General features: G+C 42.9%; 1 protein-coding gene across 5 annotated transcripts in view; it reads right to left on the reverse strand.

Moving 5' to 3' along the window:
- The window catches only part of ITPR1 (inositol 1,4,5-trisphosphate receptor type 1), a 180,009-nt gene that overhangs the window by 138,131 nt on the left and 15,075 nt on the right, over positions 1–26,803 (reverse strand). For all 5 annotated transcript variants that reach the window (XM_064453422.1, XM_064453424.1, XM_064453427.1 and 2 more), the window contains exon 3: positions 23,734–23,804. In XM_064453422.1, coding sequence (XP_064309492.1) covers positions 23,734–23,804 — 71 coding nt within the window. The remainder of the gene's footprint in view (positions 1–23,733; positions 23,805–26,803) is intronic.

The raw sequence follows: 26,803 nt of genomic DNA on the forward strand, positions 1-26,803 counted from the left end.
AGCATCACACTAAACAAAAGGCAAATTTTTCAGCTGTTCAATAAAGTAACTCGATTTTCAGCTTTTAAATGCATTTGGCTTAAAGAAAACCCACATCACCAAAAAAATAAAATATAGCTAAGTTAAATATTTGATAGTATCGCTGAAGTCTAGGCTGGAACAGCTGAAGTAGTAATAAAACTGAATTCAGTGCTTTAGTTGCTCTCATGCTAATGAAGCGCTTGCGATCCCTTGCCCGCAATCCGTACTTGTTTCTTCCCTCCTGCAGCGAGGGCCACCTTCCCGAGCTCCGGCCCTGCTGCCTTCCGCGGAACTGCCAATACCACAGGCTCACGGGGCTGGCCGACCCTTAAAGCTTACTTAGCTCATCCCTCCCTCCCAAAGGCAGAATTAACGATGCCTACTCCATTCCTGACAGCTCCCGAAGTCATCTATTCCAGCACTCCACTGAGTTTCTGTGTCTAACCTATTTATTGTGAGAATTTACGCCCATTACTTCCTTCCCGCTCCATGTGGGCATGCAGAACAGAACTTCTCCTCCCTCTCGCAGCAGCATTTGCAGGCTCCTCTATCCCACAACTACCAAGATGCAACAGTGATCGGTCACGTTCCTGACCATTACCCTCCTCTGGATTTTCCCTAGTTGGCTCCCATCTTTCTGGAAATATGAGGTGCGCTACTAAACAGGAGACTTCACTTGAGGCTCTGCCAGGAAGTAAAATTGGAAAAAATAACTACTATGTATTTTGGCAACGCTTCTTTTTATATATTCCAAGGCAGCAATTGCACTTTTTGCAGCAGCACAGCATCAACAACTCCTATTCAAACCACGATTCCTGCAATCCCTGGATCCCTTCCGACCGCGCTGCCGCGTGCGCCCATCCTCCTCCTCCCTGGATGCAGTCGACTAAGCGCAGCCATTGACGTATGCCCCCACTGAACCGCAACGCCGTTTTTCAGATTGTTTCTTCAGTTTTCAAGGTCATTCTGAGTGAATTCCCAAGTTGTCATCTTCTCTGTGGAGCCTGCGGAGGACAGTCAGCTGTGGAAAATGCACTTACTCGCAGTGTAACGCTGGCAGTAGCAGACAGCAGCCGTAAGGCGTGTGCTGCCACATGGATGTCCAGACTTCCAGTAAACTGGCTATAGATGGACTTGAGCAGCACTATGTGAAGAGCTTACCAAAGAAAGATAAATGCAAAAAAACCCAGACCCGCCTTAATGATAGGAAGCGCCACCCTGGAGCTGAATAGAGCAGTGTCATGCTGCTGAACTGCGCTGCGCTCCCGGGCAAGCAGAGTAAAACATCAGTGTCCGCATCTGTTTTCTGACTCTGAAGGCTTTATTCCTTGCTTTCTCTTCCTAGGCCTGGCTTGAGTCTTTCACCTCACTTAGTGAGGCCCTCTCCCTACTTTAAACAGGCACCATCCTCTTGGCAGGGGACCGGAGATGCTCTTGCTGAAGCCTATCAAACGATGCTACTCAATCTGCCCAAGCTCGCTCCGTCGCTGTACGCCACTCCCCGTCTCAGCAGCAGAGCACGGAAGACACCGACAAATCATGCGGCTAATTAAAATTTGGCCAAGTCCTCCATAACAGTCTCAGCACTGAAGATCGTGCTCTGGTTGTCATTTTAAAAAGTAGATTATGCTGACAAGGTATATATACGCTGTAAACACAAGTGCTGCCATATATTGCCTCTGCTGAAATTGCCTGCAGCAGCATACCAGTGTGTTACAGCAGAGAATAAACCACTTCAAGCACTTCTGAAAAGCACAATATTCCAGTTTGACAGCACCGAAGAGTGAAGCTATGCCAGCACCGCTGCTGAAACACAATCTATAGCTTTAGAGATCAAAAATGAAAGTGGAAAACAGTCCCTAAACTAGTAAAACAGCCCCTTCCAGGAACAGCTTAAGAGCACTGCTTTACCAAATAAGGCAAGTGAGAGCTGGAAGCCAACGCAGCAAAGCCATGCTCTATTAAAAAAAAACCCAGACAGCTGGATAATAGAAATGTGAATAAGCCAGCTTCACTAGACCGGATTGCAAATGGGAAGAACAAATGTTCAGGGACCATGAGCGGAAGCAGAGCCTGCCAGCAGAGGCCTGAAGGCATTTATCCCAGCCGGCAGGAGCCGACGGCACATTCTTACTCGAGTTTGGGTTTGCGTGTGTTTTTTTAATGCAATGAAATACCATAATTCTAAATAGGCGACGGAATCGCCGCAGATCATGTCTGGGAAGAGGTGCAGATGGGGCACTTAACGATCACCTGAAGCGCTTGGCACCGAGTGCAGCGAGCATGCAAACCCAAAAATCCAAGTCCTCAAAGTGCACTGCGTATCCCAGACTGACACAGGTTTCACCCTGCTGTACAAAGCTGCCAGTACGCTACTAGATGAGTTGATGAAGAGAGTACTGTTCATTTTTCAACTTCAAAAGAAACTGAATTGGGTTGTTTTTTTTAAAAAAAAAAAACACACATGGATGTCAGTTTATTTTAGCCTGCTCTACTACTTCATTATCTTCCAGAAAAAAAAGAAGTAGAGCAGGTTATCATCCATCTCTAGGGGATGTTTCATGCAGGCTCCAAGTATAAGCCTTTCGCAGAAATAAACACTCAGTGGTAACTGGGTGTCCATTTTCCAATGGCCGCAGCAGCTTCTAGGGCTCGTGGGTTTATCACGACCGATTACATCCCTGGAAAACAGACTAAGAGCCTGCAACAGGAACACCAGAACTTCATACAATAAATCCCAGAGTTAAAACATACCTGTAAAGGAAACCATCAGTTTCATTTCTTGGACTTCTCATCCAACTATTAAGCAGACCAAGAAGTTCATTTTTAGGTGCTGTAATTTCATGTGACAATGCCTGCCTTACCTCCCTGAAATCCTTGAGACAAGAGGAACCAAAAAAGCCATTACGTGATGCCAGAGTAAGAAGATGCAGGCGATGGACCTCACGGCTTCTTACCCCTCTGTCACAAGAGGTGCCCCAGCCAAAGCAGGGGCTCCCCTGCCCCACGCTCCCAGGCGCTCCTCTTGGGCAATACTTGGCTTTCTGAATCGGCACTCCCTCTCTGCAGCAGTCGGAGCCAAGCAAGGAGCATCCACCCGGGTGTCCAACCCTGAACGCCGCTTGCTTCCTAAGCCAATGTATTTTCAAGAATACACTATTTACCAGTCATTGCATATCAAAGCCTATTAATTGTTGCCTTCTCACGGCGAGTGTGAATCAACAGACCCATTCATTGCAGTCCCCTCTCCCGCCAGCTGCAAGAAGATGAGCAAATCTGTACATTAGTGTGGCATTTGACAGGCACAGCTGAGAGGCCTCCACAGCAACACGTAATCAACTGAAAAACAGGAGGGGAAAAAGAAGTGGTGACTGAACCCTTACCTAGCTATCACCACAGCACCGATCGATTTTCTTCCTTAACACTGAAACTGATGTGCTTTAAATCAGAACGTGTTTTCCCAGCCTTGATTTGATCCTTGTGATGGAACTGTGATGAAGCCTGGGAGGGTAACAACCACCTCACCAAGGCATTGCAGTGCCAAGGGCAGCACCAAAGAGGCGTTACCATCTCGCCCTCAAGGCACGACCGTTGCCACCACAACATACATCCCTCCTTGTATTCGTTTCTGAAAAGCCTAGAGAAAATAAACGTATTCACACCACTTAGCACTACCTCCATTCTGAAGATTTCCTTTTCCATAGAGAACAATAATTAGGTATTTTCAGTGTTTTAAGCCATCTTTCAAGCTGCCTTATTGACATGATGATAACATATCAATCAGCAAGGAAAAAAGCTGGATTCAGAAGTGATGGATGGGCTGGCAAGAGCTATTAAATAACACCAGCTGCATCACTGTCTGAACACATCCTACACTCCTATCTGCACAGAGTCAGCAAAGATGGTCATCTCAGGTCAGGAATACCACCTTTGCCACTAGCCTCAAAGCAGCAGCAACCTTTGCAGTTCAGAAGGCGGCTCTGAAGTCCTCTTTTAACATTGCCTGCTCGTCTCCCTTTTCTTCCTTCGTTTCAATCACTGTCATCTTTTCAATTACTTGTATCATAATCAAATCATAATCGTATTAAAACTGTTTCCTGGTTGCTTGTGTCGGGTGGCCCAGCCTCTGCTTCCAGATCTACGTCAGGTTTATGCCATGGTTTTCAGGATTTCAGGTTTTAGATTAATTTAATCAGGTTTCAGATTGATTTTCCTTTTCTGCACAAGATCTTAGCATTTAGAAACAGCATGAGCAACTAAAAAAAAAACCCCAGCTATATTCAATAGATTTGATAACATCAATTTGCAACTGTTAGCCTGCAGAGTGAAGTGGAGCAACAGTGGAGGCAGATGAAATCCTTTGGTGGGGGGATGCCAGGACAGCCTGAAATGGCGCCTCGCCGTCAAGGCAGCCCTGCTCAAATTTGGTCCCACAGCCCAAAAAACACTTCAGAGGCAGGACCTAACCCTGCTGGTTTCACAGATGGGATGGAGTGTGTTAACAGTTACTGCAGCCCTCTCCCGCTCCGCCGTACGTTTAGGGGGAGTCCACAAGAACTCCACCAACGGTGACGTCTGAACAGCCACATTTCACCTGCCTTGGTGCCAGCTGCTGTTTTCAACCACTGAAAAATAGCCCTTGGCACCGACAGCAACAGGAGCACTCAATGCACCACCCCGTGCCAGCTCTCCCATGGAGGTCTGAAACAATACTTTCTGGATTTATGACTTCAGAGGAAAAATCGCAGTAATAAGAGGTAGCACTTGACTGTTTTACTCATCTGCAGACCCCAGGATAATTTTTACCCACCGCAGTTTTAACACATGCTTTCAGAAAAACAAGTACATCAGCCTCATGAACCAACAAGTCACTCTCGTACAATAAACGAGACATAAGTTCTGAAAGATGGATTGCAGGTGTTCTTGATATTAGAGATCCTCAAAAACTAGATTCTGCTTGGGATTCAAGAAATAAGGACAATTTCAGCAGATCACAAATGAAACCCAGACACTGATGCTACCCAAAAGCTTAATAGCTAAAAGTGCCAACTGATAAAATATCTGGACCTGGACCTTATTCAAAGATAACTGATACAACTAGAATAAAAACTCCCCTGAAAACACCTGAGGATATGCGAAACAAAAAAAGTGACGAAGATGTGAAAAGTCAATTATCTGTAATTTCCTGAGCTTTTAGATCTGTATGGGCACTTGGGACTTTCCTCATTGACTTTCAATTTTAGTTAAGTCACTCACAGTATGAAAAGGAAGCAACTAGAAGCAGTAGTTTAAATTTACTTGTCTGCCATGTCTCTGGATTTCTAAAAGGTGAACTTCAGGATACTGAGGATGTCTCAGCTGCCCTTTGAAAATATTCAAAAAGCCTGCTACTTTTAATTCAAATACATGAATTGCACATTAAATATATTCAGGCACAAATCCATTATTTTCTTACTAAAGATCAGAGCACCAACTATACTACATGTTAAGTTAAATAAGTAGGAAATAAGGATTTTAAGACTTAACCAAAAGATACTGGCTGGTACGAACTCATATTCAGTGAATTATATTTCCATGATCTTCGACCTTCATAGAGACACCGAACTACTAAAGCCCTTAAGTGGTCATTCGTGCCCTGTGTCCTCCTGCAGGGTGGCAGCACAGGAGCGCTTCCACTGCACGGTTTTCCCCTCTTGTCGTTCAAAACACTTTGAAGGCTATTACAAGGTGAAGCCATTTAAAGTATGGTTAAAAACATGACAAAGACTCAATATTTAAAGAGAAACAAATGAGCTCCCTAAGGAAAGTGTTCGAGAATCGTGTGCACTGTATAGCAGCGAGTTTCTGAGCCAAAACCCTACGATGACGTTGAGAGAAATCACATTTTTTTAAAAGGAAATATTGAGGCTGGAAGCGTGACAGTAGGTCACAGCACACGACCTGCCAGGGTAAAGATATAACAGAGCTTTTGTACACCACCCCCAAACCTGCGCTACTACAAACATTGCCAAATATTATAATTTTCATGCACGTTATCACCGCTTCTTTACAATAACACGTCTTGAAGATTGTCATCAGATAGCCGGCACTCTCAGACAACCCACGTTTGGGGACACAAATGACCGCTAAAGTCCGAAACCTTTCAGCCATCGCTCGAGAGCTGCTCGTAGAATACTAATTAACCTCATAAACCCCAACCTTATTCCAGAGAACAAGTTTTTCTTGTCAAACATCCCCGTGTGGTACTTTTACTAATAAGTACATCCAAATAACTGCTGAGTAGAAGTCTTAAGCCACATACTTGTTAACTATACAGTTTTTATTAAAAATATTTGAACTGAGACTGCTGGTATATCCACCATGATGCAGCAAGGATGGATCCTTGAGTTCAGCAACAGAACACCCTTCTCCTCTAGTCCAATTAAATTTATAAAGACATTATCCCTGCAGTCTCCATTTTGCAATGCCCACTAGATTTATGATGAAAAGTTTTTGGAAATCACTGGAAAAAAGTAACAAAACTGGGTCAAAATGATTGCAGTACTGGCAGATGCCAAGCATGCCAAAAGAATATCACATCACACTATCTTCCTCGATCTCTTGGTTCTCAGGATTTCTACTTCCTAACGCACTTCCATCAGATCTGTACTCCATCATCCCCTTGACTGACCACTGCGTTATATTTACAAAAAAACACGGACAAAAGCAAGCAGAAGGGGTCATCCAAGTGCAATAAGGGTATCTTGTGGAATTCCACCATTCCACCCAGTCCCGCGCTGCCAGGTTGCTGCTCTGCAGGGATATGGCCACCAGGAAAAGGCTTCCAAAGCTATGGTAAATCTCGGCCTCAAACAGCACACAGCTACCCAAAAGGAACCGTAGGAACACCCAACCTCACGAGAAGACAAACGTTAATACACACACCAAACCCCTTCTGGCCAGGTCACAAGTATATTCCAGGTAAAGGAATGTTACTTAATTATCTACAAACTTATTGTGCTGGCTAGATTAAAAATTTGCAAAGCACTTAAAAAAATTATTACAATTGTACTGCACATCCCTGAAAAGTCCACATGATTAAAAGCAGTGCTTGTTTAAACAACGCATGAAGGTGCACAAGATCACCAAGGCACTCTTGGCTAAAAACAACGGCCCATGAAATCCACCGTGCACGTTAGCTCTGTAACCTCTTCCCTCCCAAGCAGTGCAGAGAAAGCTAATTTCCTCTCTTTGAAAGACTTAATTTACCCTCCCCTACGTGCCTTCAGAGCTCTACCATAATGAACGCACACAACACTCGACAGCAAAGTTCCTAGGACTGTTTGCAAGAGCAGACTTCATGCATTATCCTCCCCCAGTCTTCCTCCCAGCGTGGCCCTAAAGCAGCTGGTTCCTGCCTACTCCCACCCCACGCTCTCCTCCATGGCAACACTTCTGTGTACCAACAGGGAAATACAGAGCAAAATGAATAAGACATTATTTCTGTGTCCTCAGATCTAGCACCAGCATGATGCTAGCAATCAAGAATCATTGCAAAGCAAGATGTCCACTTCAACAATTCAGTCGGTTGCATAAATTTTAATCGAGAGGTTGGACTAGCTCCATGAGAATCTGAAAAGCCCAACCTGGCAGCTGGTTGTGCCACAGACTGGTAAGCACAGAAAACCCACACAGGATGCCGCCTGACGAAGCTCAATCTCAGGCTGCTGAAGAAGTTATCCTGCAGATCACTATGTCTCATGGAAGGGTTATTCCATTAAACACCTTACTTCTCTTAATCATCCCAAATACCTGGTCGCTATCATGTGTCCCTCCTACCACAAGCTTCTGCCCACCAAATAAGGGTAAGATAATATATTGCAGCCCTACCACACTGAAGGACAGATTCACACAGGTCCTTCCTGTACCATCTACTAGGTCTGGTGTATGTATGTATATTTATACAGGTTTTGCTCAAAAATTCCCTTTGATGCGTTCAGAAGCATCTCTCACCAGGCCACCCAACTGATTCTGCCAGAAGCTCTGCCCAGAACCAACTCTCTCCAAGCCACCCATACCGTTCCCAAGCAAAGAGCTTGAGGACATAAAGCACAGAACAAGGCAGCTCCTGTCCTCAGGAACATGGAGCGCTGTACAGAGGAACACAGAAGAATTTATCTGAGACAGAAAGACAAGATGCACATATTGATGCAGGCAAGGATGTCCACAGACTATTCTGAAGGCACCGCCTGACCAGCACACAGATCTGGAGAGACCAAAGCACCGCAGGAGGAACTGTTTTTCTTCAAGTTAACTGATTCAACCCCAAAAATGTCCAAGGAAGTTGCTTTCAGTCCTTCAGCAGAGATCAGAGATTCTCTCAGAGAATCAGTGCAGTACTGCAGCACTGCACTGCAATAAACATCAGACAGCACTGCCTGTGGAGCAGTCAATTTCAAAGGTGGGAAAAAAATCTAGATAAACTTACCTTTGCACTTGCAAAATAATCAATATTTATAAATAAATGTTATCCCTTCTACTTACCAGTATCAGGTTCAGGTTACTATGCCTTTACACTTCTTTAAAAAGCTAAATATTTAAAGTATGTTTAAAATTAGCATAGTGCAAAAGATACTTCCAACAAAGTATCCACCAATTAAAACCATCTTTGGAGGTGGGAGAAAATCTTAGGGCTTCCAATATGAGCCACACACTAACTGAACAGTTATTCAAAGTAGCTGAGTCATTGTGGTTTTCTGAAATGAGCCTTTAACCACGACTTGAAGGCAGGCACTTCAAAATCTCTAAAGGATGAAAGTTTTTCTTTTAAAGTTATTGAGTTTTTAAGTTTAAGGCTGCAGCTCATTTTCCTGACACTTTCCCCCCCTCTTTTATAATTTGTTTGGGTTTTTTTTCGTGTTTGTGTTGGGAACTAGACATCAAAGTACTCAAGAAAAATCCTATGTTTAACTTTAATCCTGTATTAGCCATAATTTAAACCCTGCACGAATATCACATCACTTTAGATTAGTTAACTCTTTGGGGTCTCAGACCTCACTGTCTCAAAGGCACCTCTCCAAGTCAGGACTCTCAACACTTCTGCATGCGTAGGGAGCAAAACAGTCTGTGGCAATGGACTTGTGTGACTCATTTGAGGTTTTAGTAAAACATCAAGGTCTTTTTCCTCCCTTCAAGCTCTACAGTTAGCACCCCCTCCCCACTACCTCCAGCTGAGGTTTTACAGCTATGGTGGCAGCAGGGCCATCACAGAAAACACCAGGCTCGCTGTACTTACAAAAACACAGAGTAGACAAACAAATCCGGTAGTGTCTGCACAGAAAAGGTAAAATAAAGAGAACAGAAAATGTAAACATTGGGAGCACCTGAAGGGAAAGCAAGGTACAGCAAGAGGGAATTCATTTCGCACCAGAAGCGCACAGCTCTGCTCAATCCCTTCTCAGTTACCGTCAGAGACACATTTCAGGCAGGAACAAACCTCAGCGAAGGATCACAAAGATCCTCAATACAGCACAAATGTATGCAAGGTATTGCTTATGAAAGCTTTAACACAAAGCAGAAAGAAATTTCTGCTAACAGAAATCCCCTCTGCCCCCAGAATATGCCTGAAAAAAGAACCACTTCTAACAATTTTTTTCCCCAAGAACTTTTACAGTTTTCCCCACAGTTTTGGTTTATGTTTCTTTTTTCTTTTGAACTTCAGAAAATTAAGAACTTCAATATTTTCATATTCTTTTCAATAAAGGTTTCTTGGAGAAGTTACAAGAATAAAATATTTTATCCTGTTTTATTCTAAACATTCAGTTATTCTTGCCAACGTAAAGAGTAAGAGTCCCATAGAAGCCCCCATCTTCTCAACAGCCTGCTCAGGGCCTTCCCCTCTCCCTTGCGCTCCCCTCCCTCCCGCTTCCCATTTAACAGATGCTGGCTTGGGGTGCCGAGGCAGCACGAGGGAGTTGGGGAACCCCTCTGGAGACGCACTGCCATCCCTTCCATCTCACTTCCCGTGCCCCAACTCAACACTCAGCCAAACACTACCCCATTTTAAGGGCAGCTTCTGCACCGTCCTTGATAATTTTGGCTGCCAGTGCAGGCTTGGTCTGAAGTCATTCCTCAGGCCAAATTCACACCGACTGACATGAGTTTAGCCTCAACACAGCTGTAGGGTTTCCCCTCAATCAAACATTTCATACAAGCAAAGCACTAATTAATCACATTCGTTCCCTTTATGGCTTTCTCTGCTACCCATATGCCTTCAAGGTGCTCAAAACTCCTGTTTAGCACTGAGGATGGTGAAGACTGAAAAGCTATGGTGATGGCCGCTGACCTTTCAAGGTCACATCAGCTAAATACTGAAAACATAAATATGAACATACCCTCTCGATTCTTCCATCAGATAAAAATTAGACATTAAATGTCACGGTTAATTAAAAGAAGCTAATTGGAAATATTAGTGGATATTCAGCACAAAAGCTACTGCATTTAAATATAAAATCCCCCATAGATAAAGCACTCCCTTCTCTTGCAATTTTTCTTTCTGTTTTTATATATATACACATACACACGCAAGCCAATCTGTAAGGAGAGCGTAAGACAAATAAGCTGCTAAATTCCAAACAGTTCTCTGCAGACAAATTCTGATCCCAATGCAGATTTTTCAGCTGTCAAGACCCCCAAGTCTCCACAAAACCTTTAGGCACATGACTGATAGCATATGGAAAAAAGTAGATTTGGAATTAAATCTTGTCGATCATATTTGAAGGATCTTCTCCTCATTGTCATTCTCCATGACCAAGGCCATCTGCCTGACAAGGAGTGGGAGGATATAAATTCTTAGCTTATTTTAAAGCTTGTCAATGATTACGAAGAATTATTTGTAAAATCTGTATTGCCTTCAGGCTTTACCTTCCGATCCCTTAAGACACAAGCTCGTAGGGTGCTATCATTCCTATTTAGAATATGTACTTTTCAGCAGGGAAGGATTATTCTCCTACGGCTTGCTCACTACTGAGCACACGCAGGGCATGCAGCCACCACCCTATTTCCAAAGCTAAATGCTCCTACAGTGACCACATAAGGTACGATTTTTGTTTTCCCCAAACTGAGTTAACTCTTGTTCTTGTCACCTTTCTAGCATCACCTCGTTGTGATCACACAGGTACAGATAATTATTTGCTTTTTAATCAACACGTAAAATGCACTTTTGAAAGACAGAAGGAAAGAAGAAGTCAACACAACCCCCAAAGAGTTGTATGTACGTATACGCTCCAAAAAGCGCCTTTGCTTAATATTGATGTAAATACGTAAATGAGAAGTCAAACACACTTGGATGCTTCTGACAAGAACTTCTAGTTAAACTAACAGAAAAATGCTGCAGTTGAGAAAGTCACCTCCATCTGTGCTGAGCCATCTGTGACCCAGCGACACCACAAACCCACCGCTTGGTTCCTCAGCCCTTCTCTGAAGCTTTTGGTGCCGATTAATCCAAATTTCCAGGCTGGACCGGTGGATCATTTGCCAGATCAGTACTGCAACTTCTGCTGTTCGAAGGTGTTTTAAGAAAAAAAAAAACTCAACTGAAAACCCATCTCAGTCCTCTCGCTCTGGTCACACTGAGTATCCCAGCATCATCAGCCTCCAACCATTTCACTTCAGAGGTTTGCAGCAAAAGGATTAGACTTTTCCTCTTTCCACGCAGCTACCGGTTACATTCTAATACTACTAAGATTTATCTTTGTTTCTTCAAGAATAAAACGCAGCTTTATGGCACAAGGAGGAGTCGTAGACCGGAATCGCTAAGACAAACCAACCCGAGCCCCCAGCCCAGTCCTAGAGCCTGCCGGGCCACCATCAGCCCGAACCGCTGCCCCATGGGGTTGTTTCAAGTTAACTGGTGATCACACACAGCTCTGAAGCAAGGGGGGAAAAGGATTTTTCTAGATATAGCTAAGATTTTTTTTCCTTTTCAGGATGGCTGCTCCTTCATCCAGCTCTCTCACTTCCTCATGCCTATGAGTTCTGTGTTTATTTTTTCCTTGTGTAATTTTTAACCTCAACAAATAAAAGAGCTGACATTCACTAAACACAAGGTCTAAGTGCTACCAGATTGCTTCTGCATAGCAAAGCTTTCTGTATCCTTAATAGAATCTGACTTAAGAGATAATTTGTTCTAGTCAAAGTAGGAGAAGATCCTGTCGCAGTGTTTTCTAGCAGTGTCACGGTTTCTCTGCTGTCAGCAGAGCTTGGAAGTGATTTCTTATTCTAAAAATCTGACAGAGCTACAGAAAGACTCTTCAACCAAAATACAAGGAGTTATGTTTTCATTGAACTTCTGTGTATTATATAATCAAAACAGATGATAATTGCCAACACTGAGAACTCCGTACTGATTATTTTCACAAATTAGGTATGAAGGAAGTGTTAGACCTAACACATAAGTGACTGACTTGACTGAATAGTAAGTCGTTCATTAGAATAACGTTTCTGAGGAACACTGCATTTAGTGTCAGTCCATCTGTAACGGCTATTCTAGTGTCTGAAACACTCACATGAGATGTACCAGCCCAAACGCTTTGACTTTCACAGCAAGGTAAGTGTTTAATAGGAGCTACCGAGCTCAGATTTCTCAGCACCTCTGCTGGGCTGCATCCAGACCAGCGTGAAAGGCTCCGTCACCAGCTGGCAGCGAGCCTCCACCTGAGCTCCCACAAAATTACACCAAACACTGCGTGCGTTTTGTCCCGTGCTACGACCACAAAGACAGAAGATGAAAAGGCAAGTGCAGAGCATAAGAAACAGCCTCCTACATATGCCTATTTTATTTTTAAAGCAAACGAGAAAAATCAGCATATCTATGTTCACAAGCAATACTTTTTCTAGGTGAGAAACAAGGCTTCTTTATAGCAGTTGCATTTGTTGGAGCCCACTAAATGCTTCTCCTGGATTTCTGCAACTCCCTACCCCAGCCAGGCAGTGGTCAAGCAAGGAAATAAACAGATATTTTCCATTTTATTCCTAAAGAACCAAGAGGTGCTTTTCAAGACCTATCAAGCAGCAAATTCAATGCAAATTCTGCAATGCAGTTTGCAGAATCAAGAGGTTTCACCAACAACTCACATCTGTCCTAGCATTTGGATTACAAATTTGGAAGTTATGCAGGGAAGACTGGAGATTTCTACACAGACAGGTCCCAAATCACAAGGAGTTTGACAGATAAGCACCAGCACCTTGATCTCCACCCAGCAATGTGAAGAACTCAGCTGGAGGTGCTATTAATGCATCAATAATTGAAGAAGAGAAATCACGCGCAGGTGTTGACACATTAAGCACTATACTTCATCTTGAAAGATGAATCAAACTCTGCAACAAGAAGGACAAGGTATTCGGTCTCCGGCAGCAACGAGGGAACGGAGGAAGATGGGAGTGTCGCAGACTGCTCACTGGAGACAACTGGCAAGGTCTGCCTTTCGTAACGGCACATTTTTACGGCTGCCTATGCTGGCAGCCTCACCGTTTTCCTTCCGACTGCTCTCGAACAGAAGTACTTAGAGCATTACTTGCCTGAGCTTACAGCTGAGGAGACAGCACCACTTTAGTCAGGCCTCTTGCTCAGTGAAGAACAGGCTACCCAGAAAATGAGAAGTGAGATAACTTAACTTGTGGGTTGAGGCTGGGTTCCTCTTTCACCAATGACTTCCACGTGGCACTTGGGCACAGTACCTGTAAGAGCTCCTTGGTACAGGTACTCAGAATATTTATCTCTCGTGTTCTTAAGTAAATGACCTAAATTGAAAATGTTTTTGAACTGTAGGTCCTTGAAAAATGCAATGCCTTATTTTTTAGGTAAAGTAAAATATTCTAAGCTTTCAGCATCACTTACTGCTACTACAAGAAGCCCAGACTTGACTCTATCCTAAAAGCAACAGAGAAGTGAGAACCTACAGAAGAGACTGTCTGAAGAGTCAGACACACACAAGGTCCTCCGGGGTGTCAGGCCACACTTACCTGCTCCCGCTGAAAAATGTAACGCCTCATGATCGCACCAAGTCAAGGGCTAAGAGGAAATCAAATTTGGTCACGTGAAAACATAAAGGGGAAAAGGCTTGAGAATATCATTCATACCTCTGCCCAAGTAAAAGCTACGAATGGTTTCCTAAAGTTGACTGCAGAAAGCAGCTGGGTTTACAAGGCAGAAAAACGCAAACCCTGAAGAATCAACATGCTAATCTGAATTGGAAGATCCAAGAATATGGATCACACCTTCCCGTGGCTGCATGCCTTATCAGGAATCATAAGCTCCATGTCGCAGAAGCAAAAGGAGGAGAGCCAAGAAGATCTGCTTGACAGCTCAGCCATGCAAGCGTCAGCGCATTCAAGGTGAAAAACGTCGTTCTGACTAAAACTCCACCGCACGTGTCACCAAGCGTTTGTGCTTCTACATACGCAGGACAGTCCAAGGCTATCTCTCAGAGAGGTCACTAAGTGAATTACAGTTGCTTTTGACTAGTTATAGGCGCTTTTAACCGTAATGGCAAAGCACTGTCAGAAGAGGTGAGGATTCACCAGGAACTCACTCTGGCTAACCGAAACAAGTGCTCCCACCAAATTGGTAAGCATCCTTCGGGTGCTTCTTGTCTAAGTCTTCCCATGTATCTGGTGTCTCTCGAGCACCAAGCAGTGAGGGAACGCTGCCCATCACCATGCCATACAGCAGGCTGGATGACAAAGGCTCTCGTCTCGGCGCTGGCAACGCGACGCCAGCAAAACTGTGTTTCGCTCACACGATCCTGTATGTCAGACTTGGGGAGAAGGCAGTTCAGCGTCCTTAGCTGCAAGCTACCTTTCAAGACCTAGAGTCAGAAAAATGCAGCATGTTGGCGGCTCCAGAAAGCTCTGTGCGCAACACAGCTCAGCCAGGCAGAAACACTGAGCAGGCTGAACGGCAACTTATGTTTCACACAGAAGCGCATAACAGACAGCTCACCTAGCCTCCTGTCCCACATTTGCATAGTACGTTTTTTTTCTTATATTAATACCCAAATAACCAACTTGCACATAAGAGAACCTGACAGTTCATCACAGTTCCCATATTGCCAAGAAACAATCTTTGTCTCTAGGTTATCCGTTAGATAAAATCTCACCCAATGCTACGTCAGGGACCCTCAGGTCTAATAAATGCACTCTCAAGTCAGGTGTTGCGGATGGGTGGCGATATTTTACACACCAGATCTTACCAACCAGCCCCCCTCTGAATCGCTCCCTGAAGTTTTGCAACACTTCAGACAACGGGTGAAAAGCTGAAGGTGATAGTACCTAATACCTGGGAGGCTGCTTCCCTCACACACTTTTTTCCCGCCCCCAAACTTAATGACTTTATCTACCTATTTCAGTATTTGCATCCTTCTATACGAGTAAGACTCCTTCAGCCCCAGTGCTTTGCAGGTGTGCTAAAAAAAATGCACAACACTAGCTCTGAAGTTTCTTTGAAGGTCCTCTGGAGGTACTTAGTATCAATGAGACTCACCAGCATCTCAGTCTTCCCAGCTTACAGAACAGACTCAGAGCTTTTAAAAGGAACGGAATAAAGCAGCGCAGAGAAGAACACAACAGTTGAGCTACACTAAATATTAAGCAAGCCACAAATTTTAATGACTTTGCTATTTTAAAAGATAGGCACCAATGTCACCCCACCCCCACAATTCATCAAGGCATTTCACTCCCTTGGGCTCTTGTGACTAAGTATAATATTTCATTAAATATCCTGTTCATACTGGCTTATGTACTAGGGAACACACTAATTTTAGAAAACTGATTAGCTAGTTCTTTCTAACCGAATGTTATTGTAGCTAAGGTCAGATTTTGCACTGAAACTATGGCAACAAAGCCACAGTATTCTTTTGTCTACAAGGTTGGGGCTAGGTTTATTAACAGTGCTGTTCTACTTAATAGCTAAGCACTGCTTTTTGGCAATCCCTCCCTCGATCCTACCTGAAATACCCTGAGCTTTCCACAAGGGAAAAAGCTCAGACCTGTGAGAGCTGTTGAGAAAGAACGAGCACTTCGCTTATATCTTCATTTTTAGGACACGGTCACTACGCCAGCACATTTCCCCTGTTCTCCTGGCACAGTATGCCTCATCAGTACAAAATCACTACCCACGTTCTTTAGATGGGCAAACGAAGCGCCCAGATCATAAAACTTCAATGAAGTCCCCCCTCACTCTTTTGCAGTGCTTTAACCAACAGACTGTGTTTTTCATACAAAGTTCTAGTTGTGCATTTTAATGGCCACTTTCTATTTCAAAGGGGCTTTGCTCTGCCTTCATCTAGATGCAAAACATCCAAGATGAAAGCACTTTAAAACCAGAAGTTGGCAGACAGCTGTTTGACCACAGTACTCTCAGAGCAGACCAGCATGCCAATGCAGCCTAGCCAATTTTCACAGCCTCTGCCCTGTATCCCAGACAGAGCTGTCTCCTCTTCCTTTTCAGTATCGACAAATTTCTCATGCCAAGTTAAAAAGATACTCTTGTTATCTGCACCATGCAGACCTTTCCCATTATGGTCTTGGTACCTCATCACTAGGACACAGCAAAACCATTGCTAAACCATCTCAATTAAACCAATAATTATTTAGCCAATCATTTATCCACTGTTTCAGCAAAGCACATGGCCATCATGGAGTTGGGATGTCTTCAGGATGTCCCGGTGCTTCAGCACACAGAGCTACCAACTGGACTACAAACTTGGCTTGCTTAATAGGCCAGTAGGGAGCCCCGCTGCAATAGACATGGTTAATTAGATAAAACCAGCTTTCCAATTCTCTCTCCATGACAATACTTACCTTCCTGTGTAAAAAAATGAAAAAGCTTCCTGCATCCAATCGCTATTGGATTTCAAAGCGACGCAAGCTACTTTTGCACATTTAAATAAATTACAGGACAAAGCAGCTACGCAAGTTTTCTCCAGCTGAGCTCGTAACGGGAAAGCTCTCATTCCTCCCCTGCTTGCTAATACAGCAAGCCATGTAAGTGACCACTGATGAGCCTGGCACTACCACAAAGCCTGTGCGATTAAAAAGCGTTGGAGACGACGTGTCCATGGCGTTCCTCTGAAGCCACCAAGGGCCAGCAGAGGAGGCAACGTATGTTGCCTACTATCACACCTGCAGGGAGGGAGGAGGCGTGGGTGTCCTCATCTAAGTGGTGCATCAACTCTTGATTAATACCACCTCAGAGGCTCTTCCAAGCTTTAGCAGATATAAAGCACATTTGTCTGTATGAAAATGCAACACTTGTGACTTGCCAGGTTTTTGAAATACCTAAATGCCACGGTGACAATTGTCTATAACATCTGCTTGCACGTAGGATGCAGTGGGCTAAAAATTCACATTTTAGAGACAGTGCTCAGGATTTCTTCATCGTGTAAAGGGCATTGAATTCAAATGCGTACTAGCAGTTGGCAGTTTTCTAGTACAGTTCTATAAATACTGAGAATCAAACTAAAGGATTCCTTATCAAGGCAGTGAAAGCGTATTTTAGATATTGTAACTATATCCTAATTCAGCAAGATCGAAAGAGTCTTCCTACTCAAAATGACCAATGCTTCAATTTTAAGTAAAAAAAATTACAGGCACAACGTCAGACTGTATGTTTATAATTTTTCTCTTCCATTATACCGACCCAAAAGTTTCTTTTTGACTGTACACTAAATCACGATATTAGTACTCCTTTTGAAAAGGAGCTAAGAAGCATCATCATCTCTTTTTATGGTGTTTGGCCCTAAGACAGAAAAGTTAGTTATGTAGGAATTTACTCCTGTTGCCCCACCTCCTACTGTCAGTATCAGCATCTGCCTTTTAATCTGCCTTGGACATACCAAAACTGAAAGAGAGAAGCTTTTCTATTTCTCTTCAAGGCTACCCTGCTAAGCTTTGAACTTAACACACAAGCACTCTCAAAAGTTCTGCCTCCTGCATGAAAAAGGAATCCTGCTATTTTATCTGCTAATAGATGGTTATCAGAGTGAAAAAGGCCATATTTAGACATTTGTTTAAATATTCTTTAAAGGAATCTAGGCACCTTAATAATTAATACACTCAAACATTTCACCAGCATTAGAAACTCCATGTTCAAAGAGAAAAAGGAGCCTAAACTTGGCCATGCAGCCCAGGCCTATCGCCCCTCTTCTCACCGTCATTCCAGGAATATGCCTTCAAACCTCTGCGAAACACCCACTCGAACTCATCTAATGTATGCACAAAGTCATACAATTCAGACTATTTCACATCAAAGTTTAAAAAGCAATCTGAGCTGATATAATTGCTTCCACCAGAGTACCTTTGGAAAAGCATGCATGCACAGCATATGGAGAGCAATAGGATTTGAGGCTACTCACTTTTGATACCTAATGGCTTATACTGCAAAAAATTCTTTATCAGTACAGGGGATGGTACAGAACTATCCTACCACTTCGAAAATGCACTTCCATATGCTGCTAATATTTTTCCAGAACTAACAGGCGGAGGGGTGTGGATATTTGTTTTAGTTTGTTTTTTTAATATTCTGAATTGTTTGGAAAAACTATGTATGTGATCCTTCAACTGAAAATTCCCTTAATGTCAGTTCTAATGCCAAACTGTAAACAAGCTTACATTGACTAAATAAGGCTAAATAACTCCATAGCCTCTATCAGTATTGCATAAATCATATGGTTTCCTTCACAGCAAACAACGCAGTAGCATATAGGCTCTAGATCACTGATGGCAAAGCTATGAAGAACAAAACAACCCAGTACATCTGTTGTGGAGAAGCGTATTGACTTTCATCAATGCGAATTTAAGAGAAATCCATCAAAAGAATTGGGGTGTGTAGATACATTTTTTTTTTTTAAATTATATGTATTTATACATTAAAGCTTCTTTGTAGTGCCCAGGTCATTTCTTCTACTGAAGATGAAGTCGCAGTCAAAGGCTGAGACCCTCAGCGCCAGCCCCCAACGCCACCAGGCGAGCCTGCCCGCAGGCTGGGTGAAGGCAATGTTCAGAAAGAGCATAGAGTATGGATTAGGATCAAAAGAACAAACAGAATTTGAACTACTCATCTTCTGCTTCACCAGGAGGGTATTTTAAGTCTAAGATATGGGTTCATTCCTTGAACATCTTGCCAAAAAAAGAGTGTTGCCCAGCAACTACTAAAACAATGTTCTGGAAGGAGGTAGCTGCCGGACAAATTAACCCAGTGAGTGCCCCTTTCCCTGCATTTCACGCAGCCATTGCAAAGCCTCTGCATCTCTGGCAGACAGATCTGCATCCCGAATAAAGAGCTGTAAGGAACTTCCCAAGAAGGCTGTCAGACAGACTGTTTTGGTGTAGTAGCAGTGTCTTGCATTAAGCAAACACATTTGGCTTAGCGCAGCCCTACGTTCCGATACAAAATGAACACAAATAAAACCTCTGCAAAAGCACACGCTAACTAACAAAGGGCACAGAACCAGCAGCTCGAGCCCAAAATGATCAGCCCTGGGCTCTGCTTCAGCTCCGCCACTACTGCTAGGTCTGACTTTAATTTGCAGAACAACTATCCGTCTCTGTGCATTTAAGTATGAATGATTTGTAAGGAAATGCTGCTGCGTTTAGCCTAGCTAGAGGGTCAGCTGTAGTTCATACTTTCCACATAAACCATGCGTATCAGAAGGATGTTCATTTATAGTCACTATTCAGATGCACAGTCATAGTCAAAGACGGCAATTAGAGCAGCGATTCCAGCTTTATAAAATAAGTAAAATGTCTTTTTTTGTTCAAAGCAGTGCAGATAACCAAGGAACCGTCACAGTCTTTCTTTTTTTGGAGACTCGTACAACTAGGATTTTTTCCAGGAATCTCATCTGTACACAGTATATTCAGACCAGTTAAGTAGAATACTCTTTCGCAAGAATTTTCATACTAACATTTTTGAAAAGAAACACCCTAATGAATGTACTCTTAAGTCTTAATGTTCTGCAAGGCAGTTTTAGAGGACTTATGAATTTGTTGGAGCTGAAAATATGAAGGGCCAGAGAAACATTGTATTTAAAAAAAAAACACAACCAAAACCCAACCCATGCCCAAACCACCATTTTTAAGTGGATTCAGAAAGCCAGAATGAAAAATGAAATCCACTGAAATCTCACGGGCCATAATTACCATCCAACCTCAGACCACTAACTGCAGGTGCTATCTACTTCTGAGTGGGATGGGAAAAGGAGAGAACCAAAAACAAAAATCAGCCTTTGCATATTGAAGTGATCAAACTAATATTTTTAAGGACCTAGAGGTACAACAGCATTTAATATGTGACTTAACTACTGGTAAACACTCAGAGTAACTTGAGGCAGGCTGCTGGACTAATACTTTTCTTTAGAGATCTTTCCAAGTCAGGCACTTCAGTTGTTTCCATCCAATACACCCTCTGAACTCCATTTTCTTTTTTTTAATGTCTCATACTTTTGCACCACACTCCAAACCTTACCTGAACTCTATCCCATCTTACTCTCAGCCTCCTCTTGCACTTCATCCCTTTCAGGGCTCCACCACCACCAGATCCCTCCGTCAGCCTACATTTTCCACAACTTCTGTCAACAAAGCAAGCCCTCGTGTCCTCAGGACACCTCTGCACCTTCTCCTGCAAGCAGACTGAGGGCTCCACCGCTCCCCGCTCCGACTCCAGTCGTGCCGCTGGAAATCATTCTGTTCAACCCAGTCCATCCAAACACACATCAGGCTTCCCTCACCGAACCTTCCTTAGGACAACTTGAAGCCAACATTTTTAAAAGGAGTGACTTCCTAGCACACAAAACCCACCTACGTTTCAGCTACAAAGTGCTTGCTTTTAGAAACGCATTCCTCAGGCAGGGACTATTTTCATACCACAGGCAGGTTATCAGTGTTTAGCGACAGCATATATTCGTGGCTAAGTATTACTGTCAACTGCTTCTCGCACGAGAGGGGCTCTCTCCAGGAAGGGGGATGGTATGTACACACCACCGCTTTGGGCACAGCAGCTCTGCTGTATTTCAAGGGTCTAAAGTAGAGAGGAAGGAAAAAACGCCACCCTCTAGACCACGACCTCGCTGCCGCCACGAGATGCAACTGATTAAGTGTAGCCTAGGCAACAAGACTTTTTAAAACCTGAAACACCCATGGCTGAGAAAAAAAAGATGGATTAATTCTACTACTGGATGTATATGCTTTAGTTTCACACTGCATTTTCTTAAGAGTCATGTATGCATATCTAAGCAGTGAATCTTGCTTCTAGATATCTCTCACTGCTTTGATTGAGCATGAAAATTATATTTACAACCGGTTTACATCCACCCACAGAAGGCAGATCTGCCCAAAGCTTAAAATTACGTTTCTTAAAAATACTACCCAAAGCGAGATCCTTGAGGCTGGCCACAATGTCACGGGTTCAGTGCTCCTCCCAGAAGGTGACTTCAGATTCAACTGAGCTGCATCTGGACACCTTAAAGCACAGCTCGTTTGAAAGAGGATTCACACATAGATATAAAACAGAGTATAGCATTGAGGCATTTTACCAGCACTGGTAAAAGATAAATCACTTTCATTTGCTTAATTTTGGTCATTTGGACATTTTCCAAAGTTACTTCTCAGTTACCAGTGCCAGTGTTTTGCACCTATCTGAATTCAAATGAAGATCACGCTGCTTCTCAGGCCGCAGAGCGCAGCGATCCCATCGGCCGCGATGGCTAGCATGGACTACATGAAATCATTGAACAAACGTGGGCACCACGTACCAACTTTACTGGATACTAGAACACTTCCACAGCAGTTCCCACCCCACGCTGGCACTGTACAAAAGGTATCTTGCTCTACCCATGTGCTGTACCGCTGACACTGCTCAAGGCAATGAAGACAACCTCAAGTATGACAATAAATACCGAGGCTACTGAATTACATTCACCAGGTGCCCACAGTTGCTTTTGTATCCCAGATGTAAATGCTGCTGTTTGGATAAATGCACCCCAGGAAGACCTTGTCTTCCATTCGCAAGGGAGGTATCTTTGGAAGGTGTCATCAAAACACCAAGTAAGATTGCAGAGACACGGCTGCAGCTCCTGACTTTGCGAGAGACTTCCCCTGCAACACCCCAGACAAGCCGCTGGGTGCCTTTGTTTCATAACAAAAATGGGGTATTTTCCATTTCTGTTGAAGATGGTGCGATAAACTCCGTTATTACTTCTTCTGAACGTATTTATTGTAGAAAGCATTTTATCTTAGACTACGCTTATAAAGCCTGTGTATAAATAACAGAAATGCCTGCTAAAGTTTTATGACTTTTGTTGCCATTTACCATTAAGCATAAACTTCCCCATGAAAGCTTTAGTGAAGTAACTACAAAGGTTGGAAAAGGTTCACACCATTCTTTCTCCATGTATAAATTATAAGTAATGAGAACATTTACAATGTCTAACCACAATGTTTTATGTCAGACAAATGTGTCTCTGTACTTGCAGTTCCTAAACTGTGCTAGCAAGAACTGCCTTTTTCTCATTCTTTTTTCTCTCTCTCTCCCCTCCCCTTCTACACCCAGCAGTCTCAGTCAAATCTGGCTTTATTCCTTCATACGATTTTAACGTCAAGAAATGCCTAGAGTCAGGGCTCTAGTTCACGTAACACCATTGTTCTTTTTCTGGAGAGCTTAATGTTGAAAGCTAAAGCTTCCCCAGGTTGCCTCTTCAAGTATTTGAATCACCAGCTATTTAGTTTTCCAGTAAAAAGAGAGAAAAGCCAGCGAGAACTCAGACTTCAGCAATATTCTAAAAAGAGAGTTTCATATGAGACAACTTCATGTCATGGGAAAAAAATGCCAACCAACAGCAAACAAAACCAGCACTGCAGAAGGTAAATGATTTTCAAGTGCAATCACCTGCAGTTCTGGCCAAACCTGATTGGAATTAGGGTAATTCGGAACCCCTGATAAAGGCAAAGCATAACCAAGGAAACAAGATTTATGCAACAAAGAAACAAGACAAACAGTTGCTGCTACATCTGAGAACAGCAGTAAAAGGTAGATCAAATTTTTATAATATTTGGCTGAGCTGCCTTTGGGTAAAAGATGCAACCAAGGGGTGAAAAAAAAAAGAATTCAGGAAGGTTTTTCAAAACAAAATCCCAGTTAGTGCTTCTCTTCCTGTTTGAGACTTCTTAAAACAAATCAGGCCTAGCCCAACTGTGCAAAGTAGTAGTCATTAATTTCTTATCACTAAGCATAAGTTTCCTGGCAGAATGAAAGCAAAGTCAGATGTAGTTAATATCAAATGAGGTCAAGCAACAATAACTGTTACAAACATTTGCTCCTTTCCATTTTCCTCTTCTCTGAGATAGGTTTGGTGCTACATGGCATGTATGATAGTACGGAGAAAAAGAAATTAAACTTAGAGAGACTTTGTATGTTTGGACAGACCTGAAAGCCAACCTCAGCTGGCAACCCCATCTCCACCCCCTCACAAAGCATTCTTTTTAAGTCCCCAAACTCACTTCACAAGACATTTCACACTTACATACTTTTATTTTCCCCTCATGAGTTACCCTTCATGGAAGATGATGACTCTAAAATATTCTCTAGAAAGCATGGAGGTCAACAAGAGTCACATGTGATCGCATGAGAGGAAGCACTTCTTCCAACCAGAAAGGTAATGAGCTGCCTACTAAACTTACCTCTAAATTTTTTGGGTGGGTTGTTAAGATCACCTGCTTCTGGCTGTACAACACACCGATCATCCACAAGGCTGCAAAGAAATGATAAGTAAAGTGAGATTCTATTCTCTTGCAATTGCTTGCATCCTTGTTAGCAAAACCAAAGTCGTTTATTTGCAATATTTTATCCGAGTGGCCACTTCAGCAGAAGACATTCCCCAAATGCCAACTTATGCCAAATCTTTCTAAGAAGCATGCAGCTAATTTTTACTGTTGCCCAGAGCTATGCTCCTGGATAGGCGGGACAATAAATAAGTCATTGCTCCTGTATACTGCATCATCTTTATGTCCCCTCCTTGAGGTGCAGACAGAACAGCCCATATTCTAGTTAGGCGAGAGACAGCCTTAGAACAATTACTGCCTCTTGGACAGATTTGAGTCATGTCGCAAATGTGTTTACATGAAGGGTAGAGTACAGGGAAATATGATGACTACACAAACTGGACACTGCCCCTGTGACCTCTCAAGTATTAATAAAAGGCAGAAACAATAACTGCCACAATAAAAACTGACTCCCAAGAAAAAGGAAGGCATAAATACACCCTCCTGCTCACCAGCCATAAACACAAGTCAAGGGATCAAATCACCCTCGTCCTGTTCTACCCAGGAAGAAGGTAAATTGGACGAGTGAACCCAAGAGATTCCAATAGGGAATACCAGGACAGAGCTTATCCTGTGATACGAATCGGCAAAAACCCCACAGGGTCAATTCAAATCCCACAAAATGAAATAGTTAAGATGCGCTGGTCGCCAATGCTCTGCCCTCAGCATGCTTTGGGTCAATATGGAATTGCACTTGTACCAATCTCTATTTCCAAATTGTGAAAATGCAACTGTAACCTAATATTTTGTAGTTTCTGATTTGATCCTAAAACCAATCTGTCAAAGAGGCTTTCTACACAGACGTAGAAAGTAAAACTCCAAGGTCTTAAAGGTCTGAGAGGTCCATTCTCATGCAGAATCAACTAGAGAAAGATTGAGACCTAGAATATGAGAGTTGTTCCTTGCAGAGGCTGGTTACATGCAGGGAGCATCTTGAGACAACAATTACAGAAAATAATGAAGTGCAAAAAAATTAAGAGACCAGAGAGATTAAGTGGACTCAACAGTTCTATGCATCTAAAATTTGCATATGCAAACATTCAGAGTAAATTGCTTTTTTCCCCATGGATTTTTCTCCCTATTCAGTATTATATGTACATATCTGTGCTCCAGCAAGAATGGCAGTATTTCTATCGGAGCTGACTGAAACACCTGCTTCTAGTGAGCAAAGGGCCAAAAAAAATATCGAGTCAAATGGGTTACTGTGATCCTCCCACACAGAGATCATCTCAGTGCAATATATCTCTCTCATCCTGAGGTTAAATTGAAAGTAAAGAGGAACTTCCCAAACTACTAAGAAAATAATTTTACAGGGTGAAAAACACAAAAGAGGATATATTGTACACGGTAATCATAATGATGACAGCACTGAGTTTGGGAAACAGCAAGAGTAAAGTCCTGATTAGGCAACAGTCATGTCATAGGAATATTAAGTAGGAACACTCTTCAAAGATTTAGGACGCCATTAGAATGTACAGTGGTATCTGTTTCTCAACCTTCATTAACCACATGAACAAGTCATTACACATCGTTATGACATAAGACTGTCAAAACTCCACATGGTATAGAGTGCAATTACACTGAATCTTTCCTTTGCTTCTGTAATTTTCTCCAGGACAAAGACTAAATTAAATATGGGACAAAACTAATTTGATTATGAAGGCTTATTAAGGTGATAATGCATTTCATGCTTCACATAGCAATTGGGATTTCTGGCTTAAATTAGGCTCAGAAGATGTGTGGCCATTATATAATGCGGTTACCTTAAAAGAGGACTAATCAAATCAAAGAGGACGCTTATAACGCTAAGGGATCTTTAGACCTGCCAGGAGAACATCTCAACAAGCCTAGAAAACACAGGTGCTTAGGGCCTCTAATGTCTAAAAGGACTACCCATGGTGAAAAATATCTGCTCAGCAATGCCATCAAAAGCCACAGCCACTGCATAATGTTCATCATGCACCGTATGGGATTAAACATAACATAACAACTTTCTACTTGTTCTGGAATTATTTACTGCCAAACTTCCTTCAATACTAGGAAGAAAAAAAATAGCCAAGTGTATCGTATCGCTCAATTCGTTTTGCCAGTTTTCAGCAGATAGTATTTGGCCAGTTACACAGCTGATCGAATACTGCAGAGCGTACATGTCATATTTGACGAGTACCTGGGAAATTTGTCAAATACATTCGCCAAATACTATTCGACCAACCCTACTTACTACATCCCTTGCTTTTAGCATACCTTCTTTCCCTTCTGGCAGCATCCCATATTTTCTTCTCTTTCCTATAATAGATCATGGCGCATCTTCAGTGTCTGCTTCCTTCTCTGCCCCCTTATTTTCCAGAATCCTAATAGCTAGAGGACTAAACCTACAAGTTAGTTCGGAGTCACTCAGATGAGATTCCAGCCCATCGTTTCCTGCTGAGAGACTTACCAGGATGCTGTCTTTGTACCCTGCTTGGGAACTCCATTTATCAGATGCATCTGGACAGTAGGCATCAAAAAGTTTGCTGTCACTGTACCCACCCTGAAGCCCTTACGGCTACTGGAAACGAGAAAGAGCATGTTGTGTGCGTGCCCACTCACCATATCACCAAGCTTCCTGGTTGCTTCTTTGCTACTCGTTCAGTATTGAAGTACCACAGCAATGTGTCATGCATGCTATTTCCCTCCCTCTAATTTCTCACTGCTTTGAAACAAGGTGGCAGATGTGCTCTTTGAGCTTCTCATCCAGCCCTCTGCGAGGTCTTCCAAATCAGCAGGCAGCTCCACTGCCAGCTTCTGATGTTCAGAGAGATTTCTCCTCAGCAGCAGTTGAGCAGAATGAAACAGACCCTGTCACGCCTCAGAGCTGGGTTTCAATTCCACGGCTTTTCTCTGCAAACTCTTCCTTCTCCTATACAAAGGGCTACCTTCTCTTTGGTGA

Source organism: Phalacrocorax carbo, chromosome 6, assembly GCF_963921805.1.
Source record: "Phalacrocorax carbo chromosome 6, bPhaCar2.1, whole genome shotgun sequence".
Lineage (NCBI taxonomy): Eukaryota > Metazoa > Chordata > Aves > Suliformes > Phalacrocoracidae > Phalacrocorax > Phalacrocorax carbo.